Raw genomic sequence first — 20,324 nt, 5'->3', positions numbered from 1 at the left:
TATAAAATTTAATTAATGATGGCTATTTTGATCTTGTCCTTGTCTTAATTAGTTGTCTTTTAGATACTACATTGATAAACATGTAAAGTGTCACGTGTGACGTTCAGATTGGCAACACACACCGTTATTAAGAATCCATAAATGATGGCTATTTTTGATCTTTTCCTTGGCTTAATTGGATGTTTGTTCTTTTAGATTCCAGACAACAAGGATGAAGTTTCATTTCTACATCGCCTTGTGTAATTTTGTCTTCATAAACACCCAAATGACAAGCAATGACTCATCTGACGACGTGTTTGGGTTCTACCTCAACGACCTATTGACCTCTGTGAAAGATGTGTCCTTGAACGGAGTTCTTAATACGACTACAGGCATGTCCATTCTCCACTGCAATGTATTCTGCAACGGTACAACAGTCACAAAGGTCATTGACCGTGGGTGCCCGTCAGCCAATCCAATCTGCAAAACATGTCGTTGTGATGCTGACTGTAATGAATATGGCGACTGTTGTCCAGACGAAAGGTTGAATGTGACGATGGAAAGGGAAAACAGGCATGTTTGTGTCAGTGGAACAAATAAAAAATATGTCTTCACTGGTCCCCATACTGGATACTACATAATAACCACATGTCCGGAAGAGTCCAACCTCGAAATGCCGTCTGCTTCTCAGATATCAGCAGACGACCTCACTCCAGTGACTTCGATTACAACAAATATCACGTACTTGAATGAAGGAATCGCCAGATGTCATGACGATAACATTACCATCAGATGGGTAAAGGAAAATGTATGTCACAAGAAGAGAAACTCATCTCATTCAAACGGCAATGACAGCTCAACAGATTGCATAGCTTCTATTCATCCTCCATCTGATATACTACCAAGACCGTGTGACACTGATTTCGCTGATCAACAGTACATAGACTCGTGCAACAAGACCGGGTCATGGGATGGTTCTTTCTCTGACATAACCGAGGAACAATGTAGGGTTGGAATCTATTACCCAGTTGCTGGGGGAACGTACTTGTTCAAGAATATCTTCTGTTATATGTGCAATGGACTGTCACCAGATATTGTAAGCTGCAGAAGCTTAGAAACTTTTGTTTCTATAAGCACACTTGTTTGTACAAACTGTGATCGGCGAAAGTGTAAGGCAAAAGAGTGGCATGACTGGGTCAAGGTAAAATATATAATTATCACATACAAGCAATGTAGAGGCATGACATTATCTAGGTGCTGATATGACTGGGTCACGATGAGTAATACAACTTACAACAAAGGTAGTGGTATCACCATATCTAGGTGCTGATATGACTGGGTCACGATGAGTAATACAACTTACAACAAAGGTAGTGGTATCAGATTATCTAGGTGCTGATATGACTGGGTCACGATGAGTAATACAACTTACAACAAAGGTAGTGGTATCACCATGTCTAGGTGCTGATATGACTGGGTCACGATGAGTAATACAACTTACAACAAAGGTAGTGGTATCACCATATCTAGGTGCTGATATGACTGGGTCACGATGAGTAATACAACTTACAACGAAGGTAGTGGTATCACATTATCTAGGTGCTGATATGACTGGGTCACGATGAGTAATACAACTTACAACAAAGGTAGTGGTATCACCATGTCTAGGTGCTGATATGACTGGGTCACGATGAGTAATACCACTTACAACAAAGGTAGTGGTATCACCATATCTAGGTGCTGATATGACTGGGTCACGATGAGTAATACAACTTACAACGAAGGTAGTGGTATCACATTATCTAGGTGCTGATATGACTGGGTCACGATGGGTAATACAACTTACAACAAAGGTAGTGGTATCACATTATCTAGGTGCTGATATGACTGGGTCACGATGAGTAATACAACTTACAACAAAGGTAGTGGTATCACCATGTCTAGGTGCTGATATGACTGGGTCACGATGAGTAATACAACTTACAACAAAGGTAGTGGTATCACCATATCTAGGTGCTGATATGACTGGGTCATGATGAATAATACAACTTACAACAAAGGTAGTGGTATCACCATGTGTAGGTGCTGATATGACTGGGTCATGATGAGTAATACAACTTACAACAAAGGTAGTGGTATCACATTATCTTGGCCCTGCTGTGACTGGGTCTCGATGAGCAGTGTGGCCATATCTAGGTGCTGGTATGATTTGATTACGATTGGTAGTATGACCACATCCAGGAGTTGGTATGACCTTGCAGTAGCTTGTATATCTTACAGCTATGTATATGGTATCAATAATGGTGGTTATAAGATCACGATGAGTGCTGTGGTGGCTGGGCAAAGGTGGAAATTTCAAAATTTCAAAGTAAAATGGTGGACGGTTACCCTTTATCCTTTCAATCCTTTCAAGTTGTGGACTTCTTGCATGGTCTAAAACATAAGTACGAGCAATATGAGCGAAAAGGGCTAGTGTTTCAAACTTTCAAGAGATCGTAGTATGCCTAATCTACCTATGGACAAGTCCGTGCACTAGGACTACTTTTTAACATGTGTTTGTACTGTACTGATCTACAATGAAAATTAGCTTGAGTCACAGATTTGCACATTGAAACGTTCTCTCAAATCATCAGCAATTTTTACACATTTTAACTTAACGTATACATACATACAGTGTGAACATGCCAGATGAACATGCCAGTGTTGCAGTCTACTTCACATTCGTTTCGACATATCGCTCATTAATAAACTTTTCTTATTCTGTGAGCCACACGGGCTCCTATCATCGTTGGTTCTTTGTTGAAATTATGCATCACTGCTAACATTCTGCTATGTAACTCTCCAAAGGCTACTGGTTTGTTGAGGCCATAGAATTGATATTATTCCAATTATTCAAAGGACTTTGTGTGGACAGAAGCATTACTCTTTGAAATATGCGAGTTATAACCCTCAGCTGGTAGTTACAGAATAATGTTACAGAAGTCACTGAAGGTAGGAAACAATGATATTTCTTTGTAATCGAGTTCGTTTTAGTAATTTTACTCCTGATTATCAATCATAGTCAGTGGCAAAGTTGGAATTAGAATAATATTATATTATTCACCTTAAGGACTGAAATTATGTGGTGGTGTTTCACATACGCAATTTACAGTGCTTTTGTATTTCACACTAACCTATGTCTAATATTTGAAGCCTATGGATTAACTGTTGAAGAAATCGATAATATTCTAAACATTGTGTTTTGTCTTGACTTTTTCAGAACGAGTGCCGTTCCATGTACTGTCGCTCGGGGTACCATCTCAAGGGTGAAAAATGTCAATTAACAGCTGTCGGATTGTCCAGAGTTGAGTACCAGTTGGCACTCCACTTTTGGCCAACTGAAAAAAACACATATGACACCAGACTGCAGGACTGGAATTTCATAGAGTCATTGGTTGTCCATAACATACCATCAGTTGCAGAGGAGTACAATATGACCTATTATATGTTTTCTGTTGAAAAGCCTGTGCACACTGACATTGCCAATAGTGCCAGATTTGTCAATGTGCCATCCTTTGGACTGACATTGACGTTCAGGACAAACAAAACCTGTTGTCGGGATACATTTGAAGAAACTATAGTGGCGTTATTGGAGGATAATTGGTCGATGGAGTATAATGGTTCGGAGTTTCAGTTCACGCCGTCTAAGGATGATTTTTATACTTATTCAAAGAGACAGTTATACAAGATGCATCCTCCCTACACTAATCCACAGAAAGCCGAGATGTTTGACAGCCTTCCGTTGGAGTATGTTGAAACGCCCGAAGATTATGTTTACTATCCTTCTGTTTTGCCACTTTGTTCGTATGTGTACCTCTCCGTGAATGAATTTAACTGGAACACTGATGCGTCTATCACTCTTCAGTATGTGGGTATAACAATACAGTTCGACAAATTCATTAAAATGGACGAACAAAATATAATTATATGCGTGGACACGATGAAAGAGTTGTATTCAAACTACCAAGATCCAGTCAAACTGGCTGAACATATTTTAACTCTAGTCTTCTCCATTTTGTCTATGATCTGTTTGGCCTTGACCTTCATCACCTACTGCACATTCCCTTCCCTTCTCACCCTGCCCACGAAGAATACGATGTGTCTGGTGGGGTTTCTCTTCTTGGCTCAGTTGCTGCTTCTGTTTAAGGATGTTGCCATCCGAGATGAAACTGCTTGCAAAATAATTGGAGTTCTCATACATTACTTGTGGCTCACAGTTATATTGTGGATGAACGTCTGTTCCTATCACATGTTCCATGTCTTCGTAGTCGATGCTGGAAAACCGATGGGTACCCAAAGTCGTCTTCTGAAATACTCCCTCTATGCCAATGGATTGTCTCTGATCATTGTTCTCATTACCATATTTTCAAATCTCGGCGTTTCTTCAGGAAACCATATCGGCTATGGTGTAACCACGTGCTACCTGAATACGTCACTTCTTGTCGGTGTTGCTTTCGTGGCTCCACTAGGTGTCGTCCTCCTCTTGAACATCATTTTCTTCAGCGTCAGTGTGTGGACGATGGCCAAGATCAATAAAATGAGCGCAAGTATTGGGGCTGAGAAGAGTCAGGTTCACATCTACATTAAATTATCCACACTGACAGGGATCTTTTGGATCCTGGCAATCCTCGGTGACGTTCTCCAGCAGCAAGTCCTCATCTTCATCTCCATCGTCCTGAACGCCGGTCAAGGGATCTTCATCTTCATCTCCTATGTTGCCAACAAAAGGGTTCTTCAACTGTGGAGAGGCAAAATGAACAAATACATACCTACTGCTAACAGTCAATCTTCTGATCAAACGATGACTACTCAGTTGTGAATAACGAGGGGAGATTCTCTGAGAACTGAGATGTTTGTATCGCCACTAATTAGAGTTAGTTTGTATAGTTTAGAGGTGAGGTAAGGTGAGGTAAGGTGAGGTCATGTGAAATGTGGTTTAACGTCGCGTCCAAGATTAATGCACTTATATAGCGACGTGCATGTATGCGTGTGTGTGTGTGTTTGTGTGTTTGTGTGTGTGTGTGTGTGTGTGTGTGTGTGTGTGTGTGTGTGTGTGTGTGTGTGTGTGTGTGTGTGTGTGTGTGTGTGTGTGTGTGTGTGTGTGTGTGTGTGTGTGTGTGTGTGAGCTTGTACTAGTCCGAACTGATGCTGATTTATAGTGCTTCTTTTGAATAGGAATTGGTATCGTCTACTTATGTCGTATTATTTGGTGTAAGTCATTTGAGTGTAAAGGCGGACCCCGTTATCTCGAATGTACCGATAAATCGAACCTAGTCTCCGGTCCCGATCGCCTCACTATATAACTTCATATTGATTTGATCGCTTATCTCGAATTCGAGATACAAATACATAGCGCCATGGACTCGGTCCCGACTTTGACTTTACAACAGAATTGTGTACCTTTATGTCAAAGATGGCATTTGCAACATTAACAGTGTCCCTGCCTTGTCGTTTGAGGTGTCCTCTGCCTTGTCTTTTGAGGTGTCCCTGCCTTGTCGTATGAGGTGTCCCTGCCTTGTCTTTTGAGGTGTTCCTGCCTTGTCGTATGAGATGTCCCTGCCTTGTCTTTTGAGGTGTCCCTGCCTTGTCGTATGAGGTGTCCCTGCCTTGTCTTTTGAGGTGTCCTCTGCCTTGTCTTTTGAGGTGTCTCTGCCTTGTCGTTTGAGGTGTCCCTGCCTTGTCTTTTGAGGTGTCCCTGCCTTGTCGTATGAGGTGTCCCTGCCTTGTCTTTTGAGGTGTCCTCTGCCTTGTCTTTTGAGGTGTTCTCTGCCTTGTCGTTTGAGGTGTCTCTGCCTTGTCTTTTGAGGTGTTCCTGCCTTGTCGTTTGAGGTGTCCCTGCCTTGTCTTTTGAGGTGTCCCTGCCTTGTCGTATGAGGTGTCCCTGCCTTGTCTTTTGAGGTGTTCCTACCTTGTCTTTTGAGGTGATCTCTGCCTTGTCTTTTGAGGTGTCCCTGCCCTGTCTTTTGAGGTGTCCTCTACCTTGTATTCCTAAGTGCATTGTGCCTTGTCCTCTGAAGTAGCATCTGAAATGCCCAGTGCCTTGTCATCTGCTTTGCCCTCTGGCTTGTCTCCTGACGTGTCCAATGACTATCCCTTATCGTTTGAGTGTCCCCTGATAGTACAATATCAATCAAAATGTAAATACGTACCACGATTCTTAAGAAATAGGATTTACTGTTGATATTTATAGTTTACAGATCTGGCGTGAAATCTGTAAATATCTATATGTTCGCGTACTTAATGTTGATCAGTCGTGAAAATGTGATTGTGAGCTTTAGTTAAAGCTACTGAATACTCATAAACGAGTACGTTTTGTGTTTATAGCTTTCAACAACAAGCTATGATCTGTAAGATATAGGAAAATGAGAATGTCTGACGTTAAAAAGAGGCGTTAAATCAATAAACAAAGTGTGTAAGAAGTCACGGAGACAAGAAAAGAAACTATCCAAACTATTGACTGTCACCCTGTTGGTAACCAGGGACGCTTCAATAGGGCCGTGGTGGGTCGCTAGGTGAGAGTGTCCCACAGATTTCCCCCTGTTATTATAAGGGTTTGATTGATTGTCGTGTTAACGCTCCCCGCACAAGGAACATAAATATGGGTGACGGTGAAGGGCGGATCGTTGTCAGTGTCAGGCAAAAGGTGACATTTTAGGATTCATGCTTCGTGTTGGGACGTTTGTAAAGCGGGTAAGTTGATACATTGCATGTATGTATAGACGAATTGTAAATGGATAAAATGTTCTCGTGTTTGCATTTTATATCAGTATATTAGGAAATCCCCATGATTAAACTAATGGAATATATTTTAAATGTGGTTAACATATCCTGTATTAATATCCCATTTTACCTTACAACTGTTTCTCCAGCAAGAGTATGGTCTTGCAAAATGAATTGTTTAAACATACATTCCTGTGTACCATTTGATTTTATGTATGCATGAATGTATTTTGTAACAATTTCAGGATTTGCTTTGACATAGTTGTACATCTCATAGTGATGTTTGTGAATATTGTATATGTATGTGTTAATGAAAACGTTGATTAGATAAGACATATGTTTGAACAGTACTGTTTTTAATACTGAATAGTATAATCACCTCTCTCCGATAAAGAGAAGGATTTGCTCGTAAATGTCATATATAACAGCTCGTGTTCCATATACTCGTAAATATATTTTGTTATACGTTGTCTGCCTCTCATGTGATAAAGGTAATTATTGTACAAGTTCTTATTTACTTCATTTCGTTCTCTTGATAATCCGTTGTTGACGATTTCTTGTAACTGGTGGTTAATTGCCAACAATGGATGACCACTAAGGAAAACCATATATATATCAGTGTTCCAGCTGGGCGTGTGTCTTTATATCGCGTAGACGTACATGTATGTCGTTGCTCCCGCGATCGACCACAGGATTGTCTTTACAGGAATGCCTATTATAGCATACATGCATCGTGGCAGAACAGATACTCCCCATTTGGGACCACAGTATAAAACCGTAGTCACTCACTCACTTTGTGTAGAGGGCCCTCCAAGACACGTATGGGGTTACTGTTTTGGTGTCTGGTGTAATAACTTTCTGATATTTGCGCATGTGCATTTAGCGCATCTGAATGCTGTTGACGACCTCACAAATTGATGACATCACGATTATACGAAAAATATCGAGGGCGGATAACTCTTAATTCCTCGCACCTCGTTGGTATTTCTCAACTTACTTACTTACACACTCATTCACCCTGCGTAGAGGGAACATCGTCCACACCAGTTATAGAGGTGAAGCTAAACCCCAATGATGTCCCTTTCGCACACATACACACACTCGCACTCATCCGACCAACCAACAACTCTCACTCACTCACTCCACTCACGCGACAGGCTGAGCACGCAACCAACCAAAAAGCCACACAACCAACCTCATGATGCTCCAGTCCCGGGAAACCCAAACACGTCAGTCAACATTGAACTCAGGGGGGCTTAGCTTGCAGACAGGGAAGACATGTCTAAGTGAATCCGTCGGTGGTATGAAATACGAGGGGATTCAGTATTGTAATGTCCATATGCTTATCCAAACACTGTTTGTGTGGACATCCAGGCGCAATTATTACCTGTTACTCGGAATGATCTACACATTTGAGAAATTACCCCCCCCCCCCCCCCCCCCCCCCCAACATTTTCAGTGACACATGGATATTTGGGACAGCAGTAATACGTAGGAGACAGGGCTGTGTCCGTGCATGAGAGTCTATGTGTGCATGTGTGTATATGTCTGCCGAACCCGTACATGGTCCAAGCTATACATTTCTTCAGGTGTCAACCAATTACATTCCACAGACAAAGCTCCTACAGCTCGACACAAAATGTCCTCAATCTACAGCAGTTCAAACGAGAGATTATCCACAAAATTGAGCTATTAGTTTCTTGAAACTGTGCTGACATCAAATACACGTATACAGCCGGAATCATGAGTTATTCAATGATGGTATGAAAAGCTAGGTACAGATAACTTAATTGCCACACACAATACTGTTGTAGGGTGAGCGACGCTCTCTCTCTCTCTCTCTCTCTCTCTCTCTCTCTCTCTCTCTCTCTCTCTCTCTCTCTCTCAGTAACGTGTGAGAATACGATATATGGAAAAGGAATCGCAAACTGATTTGACAATCTTTATTACTTTATTACTGTCAGCGACCTTTCATATCTGATTGAATATTATAATCAGAACTTGTTGAAAGAATCAACATTATCAGAAACAGGTGTTCTCTGTAATGAGTTAAGCTCTGTTAGTTAGGTTTTTTAATGTAAAGAATAAGGATATGAGCCTTGTCTTAGCAATCGCCCCATAAAACTGCAACTTGAGAAGCAGACATACGTCGATTTCACTCAGGGACCAGATCGCGTGTGTACGTGCTAAGCAAACCTGTAGCTATCTCGCCAAAGAATAGTCAACCGTAGGTCTCTAGATTGTTTAAGTAAACCTAGCTTATCGCTCGACAGATCGAAGAAGTGAGTTTCACAAAGATTTTCGATACACCAACAGAGGATCAATGCACTAATTACTTGACAACGCTGTTCGACAGCTATTGCTCTATGTAGAGCTTCTAAATTAGACTTGAAGGCGAAACCCTGTGGTTTGAAATTTTACACTAGCATTTGGTTCCATTTTGTAAGATAACTTTAGTTATGATAAGTACTGAATGAGCACAGTAAACTGTATTACACAACACTTGAAGTCCGTGTGTGAGAGAACTGGCGTTTACAGAACAAGAATGGTGTATAACAATATACCGGGTATACACAATATCACAACCTACAGTAAACAAATTATTTCAAGGTCCAGGTGACTCAAAGAACAGAATAAAAGTACAAGGGTTGTGTTGGGACTGAAGTGAAATTAACAAGTAATTGTTTGAAATAAACGGGTTGAATATAAAGAATAGCTTTCACTTAACTCCTGGAGAGATAAACAACGGTTTTAGGTAAATGGAATGTGATAAACAATAGTTGAAAATAAAAAGGCATAAAATGAACAGGTTTAAGATACAGAATCGGTCTCTGCAACAACTAATAGCTCTGTGAATGTGACTGCCATAGACAATGCTGTATTCCCTTACAATATTTTAAGGGGATAGTCATCCAGATAGCCATAAGACGCCAACACCAGAGAAGAACCAGTCTCGATTATCCGACGAAGCAGATTCCATTGGGCATAAAAGGGAGTTCGCAAAAAGGGTCAGCATGTCCTGTCCATACCAACATTGTGCTATTCAAGTACACTATGTTACTGTTTCCTGCCATGACACTGACAAAACGCTATGAGGCGATCTTCAATCTGTTTTGTTGAACACCACGTTCAATGTTACACATAGGCGGTGGGGAGGTGTAACGTTAAGACTGATAGCAGTCGGCACAATATTATCAGGTCTTGTTCCACTGGCGTTAGTGGATGTAACATACGTTACACTAGCATAAATCAATCTGACTTGTCAAAAATCAATTAATAATGATAAAAATGACACAACCCTACCACAATATTAGATGGCATTAATAATTTCACATGTAAGTATTTTCATCGGGCGAGTCCAGTGAGAATACATTTCACAACGCAATAAACATATAAAATATATTATCTTGCAATGTCAACTTTGAATAAAAATGCGACACCATATTAAACTCTACTTCAGTAATATATGTATTGGTAAATTTTCCCTCACGTCATTGTGACATTATCCTCAGCATACAATAGATACACACTGATGTATTCCGCTTGCGTTGCGCCTACAGGCAAAGGAATTCACCGCATGTAGTTTACCCACTGCACGAAATGTCCAACATGATATATGGTAGGATAGATAGTGAACAGGCATAGCCTATCAAATGAAGGGTCTAGTGGAACGGAACCAAGTGCTATGACAGTAGGTATTATATATTTCTTTCTTATACACCAGCTGTTGACATGAGTATTGTTTTCTGCCCCGTATCGAGTAAATACACACGCGAGATTTTAAATGCATGCTCAGATAATACCCCACAGAAGGTCAACTGGTCAACGGATTCAATGCGGGTGTCGGATTTAGTGAGATAGATCTGTTCCAAAGTTTGTTATGGTTGACAAATTACTGCACGCTGCGATAGGAACATTGTTTTGTAGAACGAACAAATCATTGGGAACCACTTTGAAATGCATTTCTCTGCATAACTGTAAGGTATAGACTGTACGTTGGGAGGACAGGGCGGATCGCAAGGTAGGTAAAAGGATCATTTAAAACGTAAGAACACCAGATGTATATAGAGAATCTCACCCGAGTGTCTTTTGATATCAAATATATCAACACGAGTTGATAAAAGTGGGAAAACTCCGAGGCTTGCCGAGGATTTTTTTCACTTTTATCAACGAGTGTTGATATATTTGATATCAATAGACACGAGGATGAGATTATATTTATCATCCAACATCATTCTTTTTCAGTTTGTAGACAGTAATAAGCAGTGTCTAAAGTGTAAAAAGTACTGCTAATAGCTTTAGTAGTAAAGCCATCAGTGATGTCATTTGATTGTGACGTCATGGTAACCAATGACTTCACAATGGTCTGCAAAGCATTGTGATGCAATTTCATTGTAGCGATATCTACAGTGTAGATATCGCTTGATCTCACCGAAGCGATATCTCATGTGGGAGCCAGTTTTGGATGATAAACTACTTTTACATATACTGTACACCCTTGCCTGAAGTTAAGGCATATTGAACCTGAAACATAAATGGATTTAAAAGCAGGAAAGGACAGAATAGCACTGTAAGAGACCAAATAGTGGTAAAATACGAGTGTATTCTAACTATGAATGACTGAAAAATGTTGTTATGCACTATATCAAGGAAACGCATAATATCACAGTACGAATGTATTTTAACTAATAATGAATTACAAAAGGATGCTACTATGCATTGTATTAAAAACACATTATGGTAAAACACGAATGTATTTTAACTATGAGGACAGCATCAACAAATGTTACATTTGTGCAATTTCATGAATCAATATTTGTTTCGCGATTGTATTGTGTTTGAAATTACTACAGATATGCTTCAGTTGTATGGCCATAGAAGTGAAATCGTGCAAGGCCCGTTGGTAACAGATGTCCTTGTGAAACAGACCCGATACGATCACATTAATAACGACTGGCCACCAGTTGGAGTCTAATCGAATATCTATGTACAGTTCAAGGTCACTGGCATGATCCAACGACCCATGTTATCTGATGGTGACCTGCCTGTGTTTCATCAAAAGCCCACACACTGTTCGCTGTATCAGCAATACATACTAGCCCTTTCATTGACATTGCAACTAAGCTATTTATCTTGCTTCGTATTCAAACTAATCGTGATTTAAGAAGCGGTAGTACACTCCTTCCTGAAAACAGGGTTTACACTACAAAGGGTTTTCTCCCTTGGTTGGTGAATAACGAGTCAACGATTAGGTCATTTTAAACTCAAACTAGGTACTTATATTTAAAGGTAACTGTGTGACACTCTCCAAAGCATACTGAAGACTCCCATATCAACCCGAGATTCCCATATCGACCCGAGACTCCCATATCAACCCGAGACTCCCATATCAACCCGAGACTGTCAAATCAACCCGAGACTCCCATATCAACCCGAGACTCCCATATCAACCCTAGACTATCACATTGTCCTGAGACTCCCATATCAACCCTAGACTCCCATATCAACCCGAGACTCCCATATCAACCCGAGACTCCCATATCAACCCTAGACTATCACATTGTCCTGAGACTCCCATATCAACCCTAGACTCCCATATCAACCCGAGACTCCCATATCAACCCGAGACTCCCATATCAACCTGAGACTGTTATATCAACCCTAGACTCCCATATCAACCCGAGACTGTCAAATCAACCCTAGACTATCACATGATCCCGAGACTGCCATATCAACCCTAGACTCCCATATCAACCTGAGACTGTCATATCAACCCTAGACTCCCATATCAACCCTAGACTCCCATATCAACCCGAGACTCCCATATCAACCCGAGACTCCCATATCAACCCACGACTCCCATATCGACCCGAGACTCCCATATCAACCCGAGACTCCCATATCAACCCGAGACTATCACATGATCCCAAGACTCCCATATCAACCCGAGACTCCCATATCAACCTGAGACTGTTATATCAACCCTAGACTCCCATATCAACCCGAGACTCCCATATCAACCCTAGACTATCACATGATCCCGAGACTGCCATATCAACCCTAGACTCCCATATCAACCTGAGACTGTCATATCAACCCTAGACTCCCATATCAACCCGACACTGTCATATCAACCCGAGACTCCCATATCAACCCTAGACTATCACATGATCCCGAGACTGCCATATCAACCCTAGACTCCCATATCAACCTGAGACTGTTATATCAACCCTAGACTCCCATATCAACCCGAGACTGTCAAATCAACCCGAGACTCCCCTATCAACCCGAGACTATCACATTGTCCTGAGACTCCCATATCAACCCTAGACTCCCATATCAACCTAAGACTCCCATATCAACCCTAGACTCCCATATCAACCCTAGACTCCCATATCAACCTAAGACTCCCATATCAACCCTAGACTCCCATATCAACCTAAGACTCCCATATCAACCCTAGACTCCCATATCAACCCTAAACTCCCATATCAACCCGAGACTGTCGTATCAACCCGAGACTATCACATGATCCCGAGACTGCCATATCAACCCGAGACTGTCATATCAACCCTAGACCATATCAACCCAAGACTCCCATATCAACCCGTTTTCTTGGGTAATTTACGTTGTTACTGAGTCATTTTATAAATTGACTGAATTTAGAATTGTGACATATCCATATTATTTTATTTTCAGAAATGTTCTATCAGCAAACCGTACGTATACGTAATGTAATATAATGCAGTGATACTGAAATTAAGTACGTACGTCGGTTGCTTCTGAACATATACCGAGACAAACAGAAAGGTTCGAAATCGGCATTTGTGGTATTTGTAGCATCTGACAATACACCCAATTCTTGGACTGAGATTTAACACTCCAATAACACAAACACCCTGAACAGAGCGTCTGAGGGCGTTATGGGTCTCGATCTGACTTTATTTGTTGGCACAATAGACCCGAACCTCATCTGCAGCATCTGCAGCCAAGTGTTCGTGAACCCCGTGTCAAACTCCTGTCATCACATCTTCTGTCAGTCGTGCATCTGGAGGCGCAGCAAGACCAGGACGTCTCGATACTGTCCGGAATGCTCAACCAAGCTCAACGCAGAGTCCTCGGAGGTATCGGTGGAGCTAAAACTGAAGCTGTTGAGGTTGAGAATCAAGTGTAACCATGGGTGTGGCATTGTTTGCGAGCTAGCGGATCTTCCCGACCACGTGGCTGATGTGTGTCCTAACGCTCCTGTTTCTTGTCCTTACAAAAACGTTGGATGTTGTAAGACTGTGAAGAGGTGCGAGGCGAGTATTCATGCCGAGGAGTGCTATCACAGGTACGTGTTTGAACCCATTGCATTCAATATGTCCAGATAATACAGTAAAATACGTTTATAACGAACACGCTTATAACGAACTGAACGATATAACGAACTTATTTTTTAGTCCCGGCCGTTTGTTGCATGTATGATGTATATATGTTTATAACGAGCTACGGTTATTACGAACTAAAATAAGTGGTCCCTTTGTGTTCGTTTTGACCGTAGTTTACTGTATATATATTTGAACGAAATGATATTGTTATAATGTTGTAACAATTTTCTTTAGGACATCACGCACATACATTTTAGTAAGTGAGTGAGATTGGTTTAACTCTGCTTTGACTAGAAATTCAACTAATATACCGCAAGTCAGCTTTTTGTGGGAGGAATAAACAAAGATGCTCAGTATGTACACGTTCACCATTTTGATGAAACCATCAACCACGGGTGTGATCAAGGGTCATAAACAGGGCGAACCTGGGAACACGACCCAACTTTCAAGCGAAACCTTGGAAGAGACATAACTCTGCACAACGAAATATGGAACTTTCTTGGGCCAAACATCATGCCTCCTAGTTCTCCCCGAACTGCTTAACCCAAAGATATAATGCTGGGTTATTGCTAAAAGCGGCGTAAAGCCATAGTGCTCACTTACCCTACTACTAAACCACCGCCCACCCATTCCCACCGGGTGAAAACTTCGAACACATTGCATATTTATCATGGGTTTAAAGAAACATACACACCAATGTGTGACATTAAATTGTTCAGTTCAGTGAACAAATCTCAACCACAGTTACCCTTCCTGCAGATTTGTGGACTGCGAGGCTTGTGGGTTCCGAGTTCAGTACTGTGACCTCTTCACCCACCAAAGCAAGACGCGATGCCTGGAGAAGAAGCTGAGGCAACAGGTTGCGCGGGCAGCGAAATCAACCAACCTGGAGGTCCGGCGTCACCGAGACTACGTTCTACGTCAACATTTTCAACTTGAACGACATCAACGACAAGCGGTCATGAGCCATTTCAGATCAAAGCAGCAAAGCTACTTGGACAGTGTACGTTCTAAACACAATGACGACACCAGCGATGACATGTTCTCCGACAGCTCTCCACAGTCAAAGGATTCAGTTGCAGAGAACCAGTCTCTAGTTCTTAGTCTTGGCAAATCTCCTAGGCCGTCACACGCAGGGCAGGATGTCTTCACGTGTAAGAATTGCAAGAAACCATTCAGAGAAGCGGGCAACCATAGCATGGCATGCACCTACCACGCAGGGGTGAGAGTCTTTACTAAACCTACCTTCACAATTTCTTTTAATCCTCTCACCGCTTATGCACTGTGAGTGTAAAAAAATAATATCAGTTGTGAGTTGTGTTTAATTATATCACAACATGAAATTTATTGATGACGCCTTTACCAGTTCCAGTAAAAACGTCCTGTAATAGGAATAATAACTTGTCATGTTTGTGAATATTTTATTGATTCATCCCTATTGGTAAACTTAGATCTTGGTATTTCGAAGTTTTACTCAATTTACGAAAGATTGCTATTTCTATACTTTGAAAATATGACTTTACTCAAGTCACTTATTTGTTCGTGTTTTATATTAATAAATAGAGAATATCACCACATGTCTTTTGATATCGTATATATCAAAAAAAGTTTTTCCACTTTTATCAACGAGTGTTGATATGTTTGATATCAAAAGACACGAGGGTGAGATTTTATTTATCATCCAACATCATTCTTCCAACTTTTCAGTTTGTAGGTAGTAATACGCAGTGTCTTAAGCGTAAAAAGTACTGCTTACAGCTTCAGTAGCAGAGCCATTAGTGATGTCATTTGATTGTGACGTCATGTAACAATGACGTCACGATAGCCTGCAAAGCATTGTGATGCAATTTAACTGCAGCGATATCTACAATGTAGATATCGCTTGATCTCCCCCAAGCGATATCTCCTGTGGGAGCCAGTTTTGGATGATAATATAAGTTTACAACTACTTATATCTCATGCCCATAATTATTGTCATCACGTAGATAGATATATGCGCGTCGGCATAGGGGTGACTATAATTATGAGCATGAGTATATTAGTTTGGTCCTATGAGATACATATCATCTGGATGTGGACCAGGTCATAAATGCATTTATAAAAGTGTGTGATTGCAAAAGTATTGAGTACAAATTAGTTCATCAATTAAATAAGTAAAAGTGACAGTCACCGTCACTGAGTATCTCTGTAGAATGGTATATATTATGATTTAAGTGTAACGACTTAAGTCTTTATCCTAACGATTCTGAACCATTCACTGCAGTGTCACTGACATTGTGTATTTACCAGACCAATAGCTATATTTAAAATAATTATCAGGAGATATAATGGTTTTACTTACCATTTTTTTCCCAAAGCGTTTGTTGTTTTATGGTAGACACGTGGAGGACATTTCCAAATTTGACGCATCAGTGACGAAAATGATGTCCGATGCAATTTTTTGTTTTGACTCGTACCCTAAGTTCCTATGTTTTTTTTAGGTGAAACATTAACTTGCCTTTGCATGTGTTTGTCAAACTGACGGGTGCCACTAGTGGGACAGGATACGCTAAACTGTTCCTGACCACCTAGTATCATCACTATCGGATAGTGATTCATAAACACATGCTTTATGACATGCTAGTAGTCGGAAACATCGAAAAATGGACTCTCCTTTTAGCATATTTCATATGAAAATGGAAAGTGTTTTTGTCGTTTTTATTGTAACCTGGTGCAGTTGTTAAACGTAATCGCTTTAAACTCTTTATTTTTATTACATGTAACGCCAACAGCCAGTAAGTATACTCTTTCTACTTACATTAATATTTAACATGACTTTATAACACCTCTACGAAATAAACAGAATATTTGCTTTTCCACCGAAGAATCGTAAAATATTCATTTTTCAAATTCTACCCCAAAAGACTTGGGGGTTAACATTTTGATCACATCAGTCTCTATTCTGTATGTTCATAAAAAAACTTATTTTTCTAACTAATAGCCTTTGTTTTTTCATTTGATCCGCAGATTGTAAGTATATGTGTATGTGTGCTTCTTGTGTGATACGATGTGCGCCCATGTGGAAGGAGATATTCGAGGAGACATACATTTTGTTAAGCGTATGGAACTGGCTACATGAATAACCTGTTATATCTGTGTTCATTGTGGTAAACTGAGTGGTGGGTTAGCCTAATGATTATTACGATTGCATTTCAAAAACGGATATATATGTTGAGTTGTAGATGTAGATCTGAATTAAAAACTCCTCCCCCCATCCCTACCTCAAGTATTACAGGGACACGGGTGGTCCAGTCGTCTGAGGCGCCGCGATTCGCTGTGCAGAGTTGCGTCCCTTGGGCACGCCAGAAACCTATGATTGTGGGTTCGAATCCCGGTCAGCACCATACCCTAGCTCGTGGATTTCATCTGAGACCTGCATCACTTCGGGCTTCCTCCCTCATTAAACTGACACGCCGTGATATAACTGGAATACTGTTAAAATCGGCGTTAAACCCAACTCACTCACTCAAGTTTTACAGCAAGAATCACCATACGACCACAAATATATCCCAAATTATGATCCAAAGGGACTTATTTCACACAGTTTGCTCCTCCTATTATATGTCTCGTATGAGACATAAACATTACATTACATGACGAAAATATTATCTCTGTGGTCCTCGAACACCTCCTTTGAAACACGTACACCAGCTTCCTTCGCACTCGGTTATGCTCACTGCTGCATATATCATCTACTGTACAGCCACTGACATGTATGTATGGCATCTGGCTTGCATGAAACGGATCTTAATATATAGGTAATGTCGACGTCTATATATATGAGAATGTATTTTATTTAATGTCCGTGTGTGCTTCGGGGTAGCCTAGTGGTTAAAACATTCGCTTGTCACTCCTAGCATCCAGGTTCGATTCTCCACTTGGGTACAAAAACACGCCTGTTTCGCGTCGGGGTGTAGCTAATCATTAAAGCTGCATAAAATCTAATCAGTTATTTTGTAAATTATTATTAATGTCACACATGCCTTAGTCAAACCATGCCACTGTGCTGAAAAAGATATGTACGAGTGTACATGTAAATATGTAAATAGCGTTACCTGTGATATATTTTTCGCAGTGCCACTTATGGTTTTCTTGGTCAATGTCTGTTTTATCATGTCTCAACAGAATCTTTTGAAACCTCACGTATTTTAACATTATTTTTCATGTTTTGTATATATTTAGTATCACAATCAAATGCGACCCCATAAGGTAATACTAATTGTGAACTATTGGTATCAATGTTTTCTTACATTCCGAGATATACGATGGAAATCGTTGAATGGTGTATATTTATAATATTCTTCCACCTACTTGGAAAGACAGATGCAATAGACTATTTCACCTTAAACAATTAATTACATTTCTTAAAGATGGATAAATTTCAATCTGTCACTCCATTTATCGAAACTACATGTACATGCCTGTTCGTTTCCATGGTGATGTTGAGATGTACTTTCCTAACAGCATGAAGTGTACACAATCATGGTTGCCGTTGTCATGGTGATTATGTCTATAAACAACACTACTGCACATGTGTAAGTGCTCGTTTCCCTATGACAGACACTATTGCACAGATGAGAGTTACTTCATGTTAATTGTAATGGTGAATGTCACTTTCGTTCTGTAGTGGTGAATGTCACGTGTATGTAATTTATAAGGTATGCTGTGTTATAAGAAAAGAGCTACCATTTCAATTTTCATTTCAGTTAAAAACAAATGATTAATGGTAACATGATATTATTAACAAGTGTTAATGTGCTTAATAACACATGAAATCATCTTTAAATAATTCAATTAAATATTTTTCGCAGATCATTCCTTTTCTTTTCACATATTACTATTTCATGTTACGTGCACACAACTATTTACTAAATACGTAAACTTTATAAGAATATATTTATATTTAGTGAGTATATGTTATATCATATTTAATCTGTATATTTACGCCACATAAATATGTGTACCTAAACATATAGAATCATATGAGAGACTAACAAATATTTTTTCTTCCTTTTTTTCATATGGATGGGACAGATCGACGTAAGTGTATACATTTCGGGAATTAATAAAATGGTAAACTACAAAGTTACAAGAGTTATAACATGCATAAAACCTTGATAAGAGATAACAATGAGATCTCATTGTTAACGATCTTAATCTTGTGTACAATGAAGGTTGAAAGTTTGCACAATTTTGACATGCACATGAGGTTGTATTATAGTTGACGCGTTCATGTACTTCTCTACTATCACACCAATCGACCGACTCCCTGGTCTAGTGGATAGAGCGTCTGCCCGGAGAGCGGAAGATCGGGTTTTTGATCCCCGACCGCGTCATACCAGTAGACGTTAAAAGATGGTACTTGTTGTTACCTTGCCTGGCGCTCAGCGTTAAAAGGGTAAAACAAGGACTGGTCGGCTCGGAGCATACTGAGTAGGGTATTTATGTTAAACTGCGGCATTAGTCGCGTCGCGTCGCTATATGAGTGCAATTCCACCTCACCTAATCAGCCTAATCAAATTAGAATAAGATGTATTTTTGTTTCTTTTTCATATTGATCGATCTTGATAGCTTTTTGTAAGTATAATTTCTTCTCTTCTTTGTGGGTGTGTGTGTAACTTGAGGTAACTTTTGGACATTTCTATTTAGGAAAAGTTTAATTTTCGCCATTTCTTTCAACCAACGAACATTATTGCATTCAGGCGTCCAATTAATGTGTGTTTTTCGTGAAACGTTTAATTTGTATTTTTGGGTCATATTATTCATTTCTGGGGGAATATGGTCGGTTCCTTCACTTCGTGACATGTTTCATGGCAAATAATAATTGGTACTTGTTTGTATTTCATGCTCTACCTACAACTGTGTTCGACAGGGTGTAAGTATGGATTGATTATTATAATAATAAAAGTAAATTGTATTACGTACATTTATAGCTTTTTACGAGTCCTTGATAAGATAACAGTTCCCATATTTGTATCATTTCTATTAACGGACATTCATCGATACAGATAATACAGAACTTACAGCTTTATTGTTTTCAAATGGCAAAAGGAATGATGGCATGTCTTCATTTATTTTCATGATCTCGACCACCTGCGGACAAATAGGGGGTAAGTAATATGTTTTGTTATCATAATCTTAACTTGTATTGTGATTCATTCTTTAACTTTTGGCGAA

The 20,324-nt window shown here is 40.0% G+C and overlaps 2 protein-coding genes across 2 annotated transcripts; both read left to right on the top strand.

Annotated features, from left to right (window-relative positions):
- The first annotated feature begins 211 nt into the window (after nucleotides 1-211).
- LOC139469906 (uncharacterized) lies at nucleotides 212-4,850 on the top strand. Its single transcript, XM_071252251.1, has 2 exons — nucleotides 212-1,180; nucleotides 3,239-4,850. Exons 1-2 carry the CDS (start codon nucleotides 212-214, stop codon nucleotides 4,835-4,837), a joined length of 2,568 nt encoding a protein of 855 aa, XP_071108352.1. The 3' UTR covers nucleotides 4,838-4,850.
- An 8,811-nt stretch (nucleotides 4,851-13,661) lies between these two features.
- Nucleotides 13,662-16,930, top strand: LOC139469437 (E3 ubiquitin-protein ligase PDZRN3-like). Its single transcript, XM_071251605.1, has 3 exons — nucleotides 13,662-14,071; nucleotides 14,868-15,330; nucleotides 16,880-16,930. Exons 1-3 carry the CDS (start codon nucleotides 13,662-13,664, stop codon nucleotides 16,928-16,930), a joined length of 924 nt encoding a protein of 307 aa, XP_071107706.1.
- The last annotated feature ends 3,394 nt before the right edge of the window (nucleotides 16,931-20,324 follow it).

Source organism: Haliotis cracherodii, unplaced genomic scaffold, assembly GCF_022045235.1.
Source record: "Haliotis cracherodii isolate W230 unplaced genomic scaffold, xgHalCrac1.p SCAF_2, whole genome shotgun sequence".
Taxonomy (NCBI): Eukaryota; Metazoa; Mollusca; class Gastropoda; order Lepetellida; family Haliotidae; genus Haliotis; species Haliotis cracherodii.
This window is presented reverse-complemented; position numbering and strand designations above follow the sequence as displayed.

Excerpts from the sequence above, each read along its gene's own strand:
- LOC139469437 (XM_071251605.1), top strand. The coding sequence starts at position 13,662 with ATGGGTCTCGATCTGACTTTATTTGTTGGCACAATAGACCCGAACCTC. Across the intron at positions 14,072-14,867 it reads GCCGAGGAGTGCTATCACAG|ATTTGTGGACTGCGAGGCTT; the intron begins GTACGTGTTTGA and ends CCCTTCCTGCAG. Across the intron at positions 15,331-16,879 it reads CATGCACCTACCACGCAGGG|CCAGTAAGTATACTCTTTCT; the intron begins GTGAGAGTCTTT and ends TAACGCCAACAG.
- LOC139469906 (XM_071252251.1), top strand. The coding sequence starts at position 212 with ATGAAGTTTCATTTCTACATCGCCTTGTGTAATTTTGTCTTCATAAAC. Across the intron at positions 1,181-3,238 it reads AGTGGCATGACTGGGTCAAG|AACGAGTGCCGTTCCATGTA; the intron begins GTAAAATATATA and ends TGACTTTTTCAG.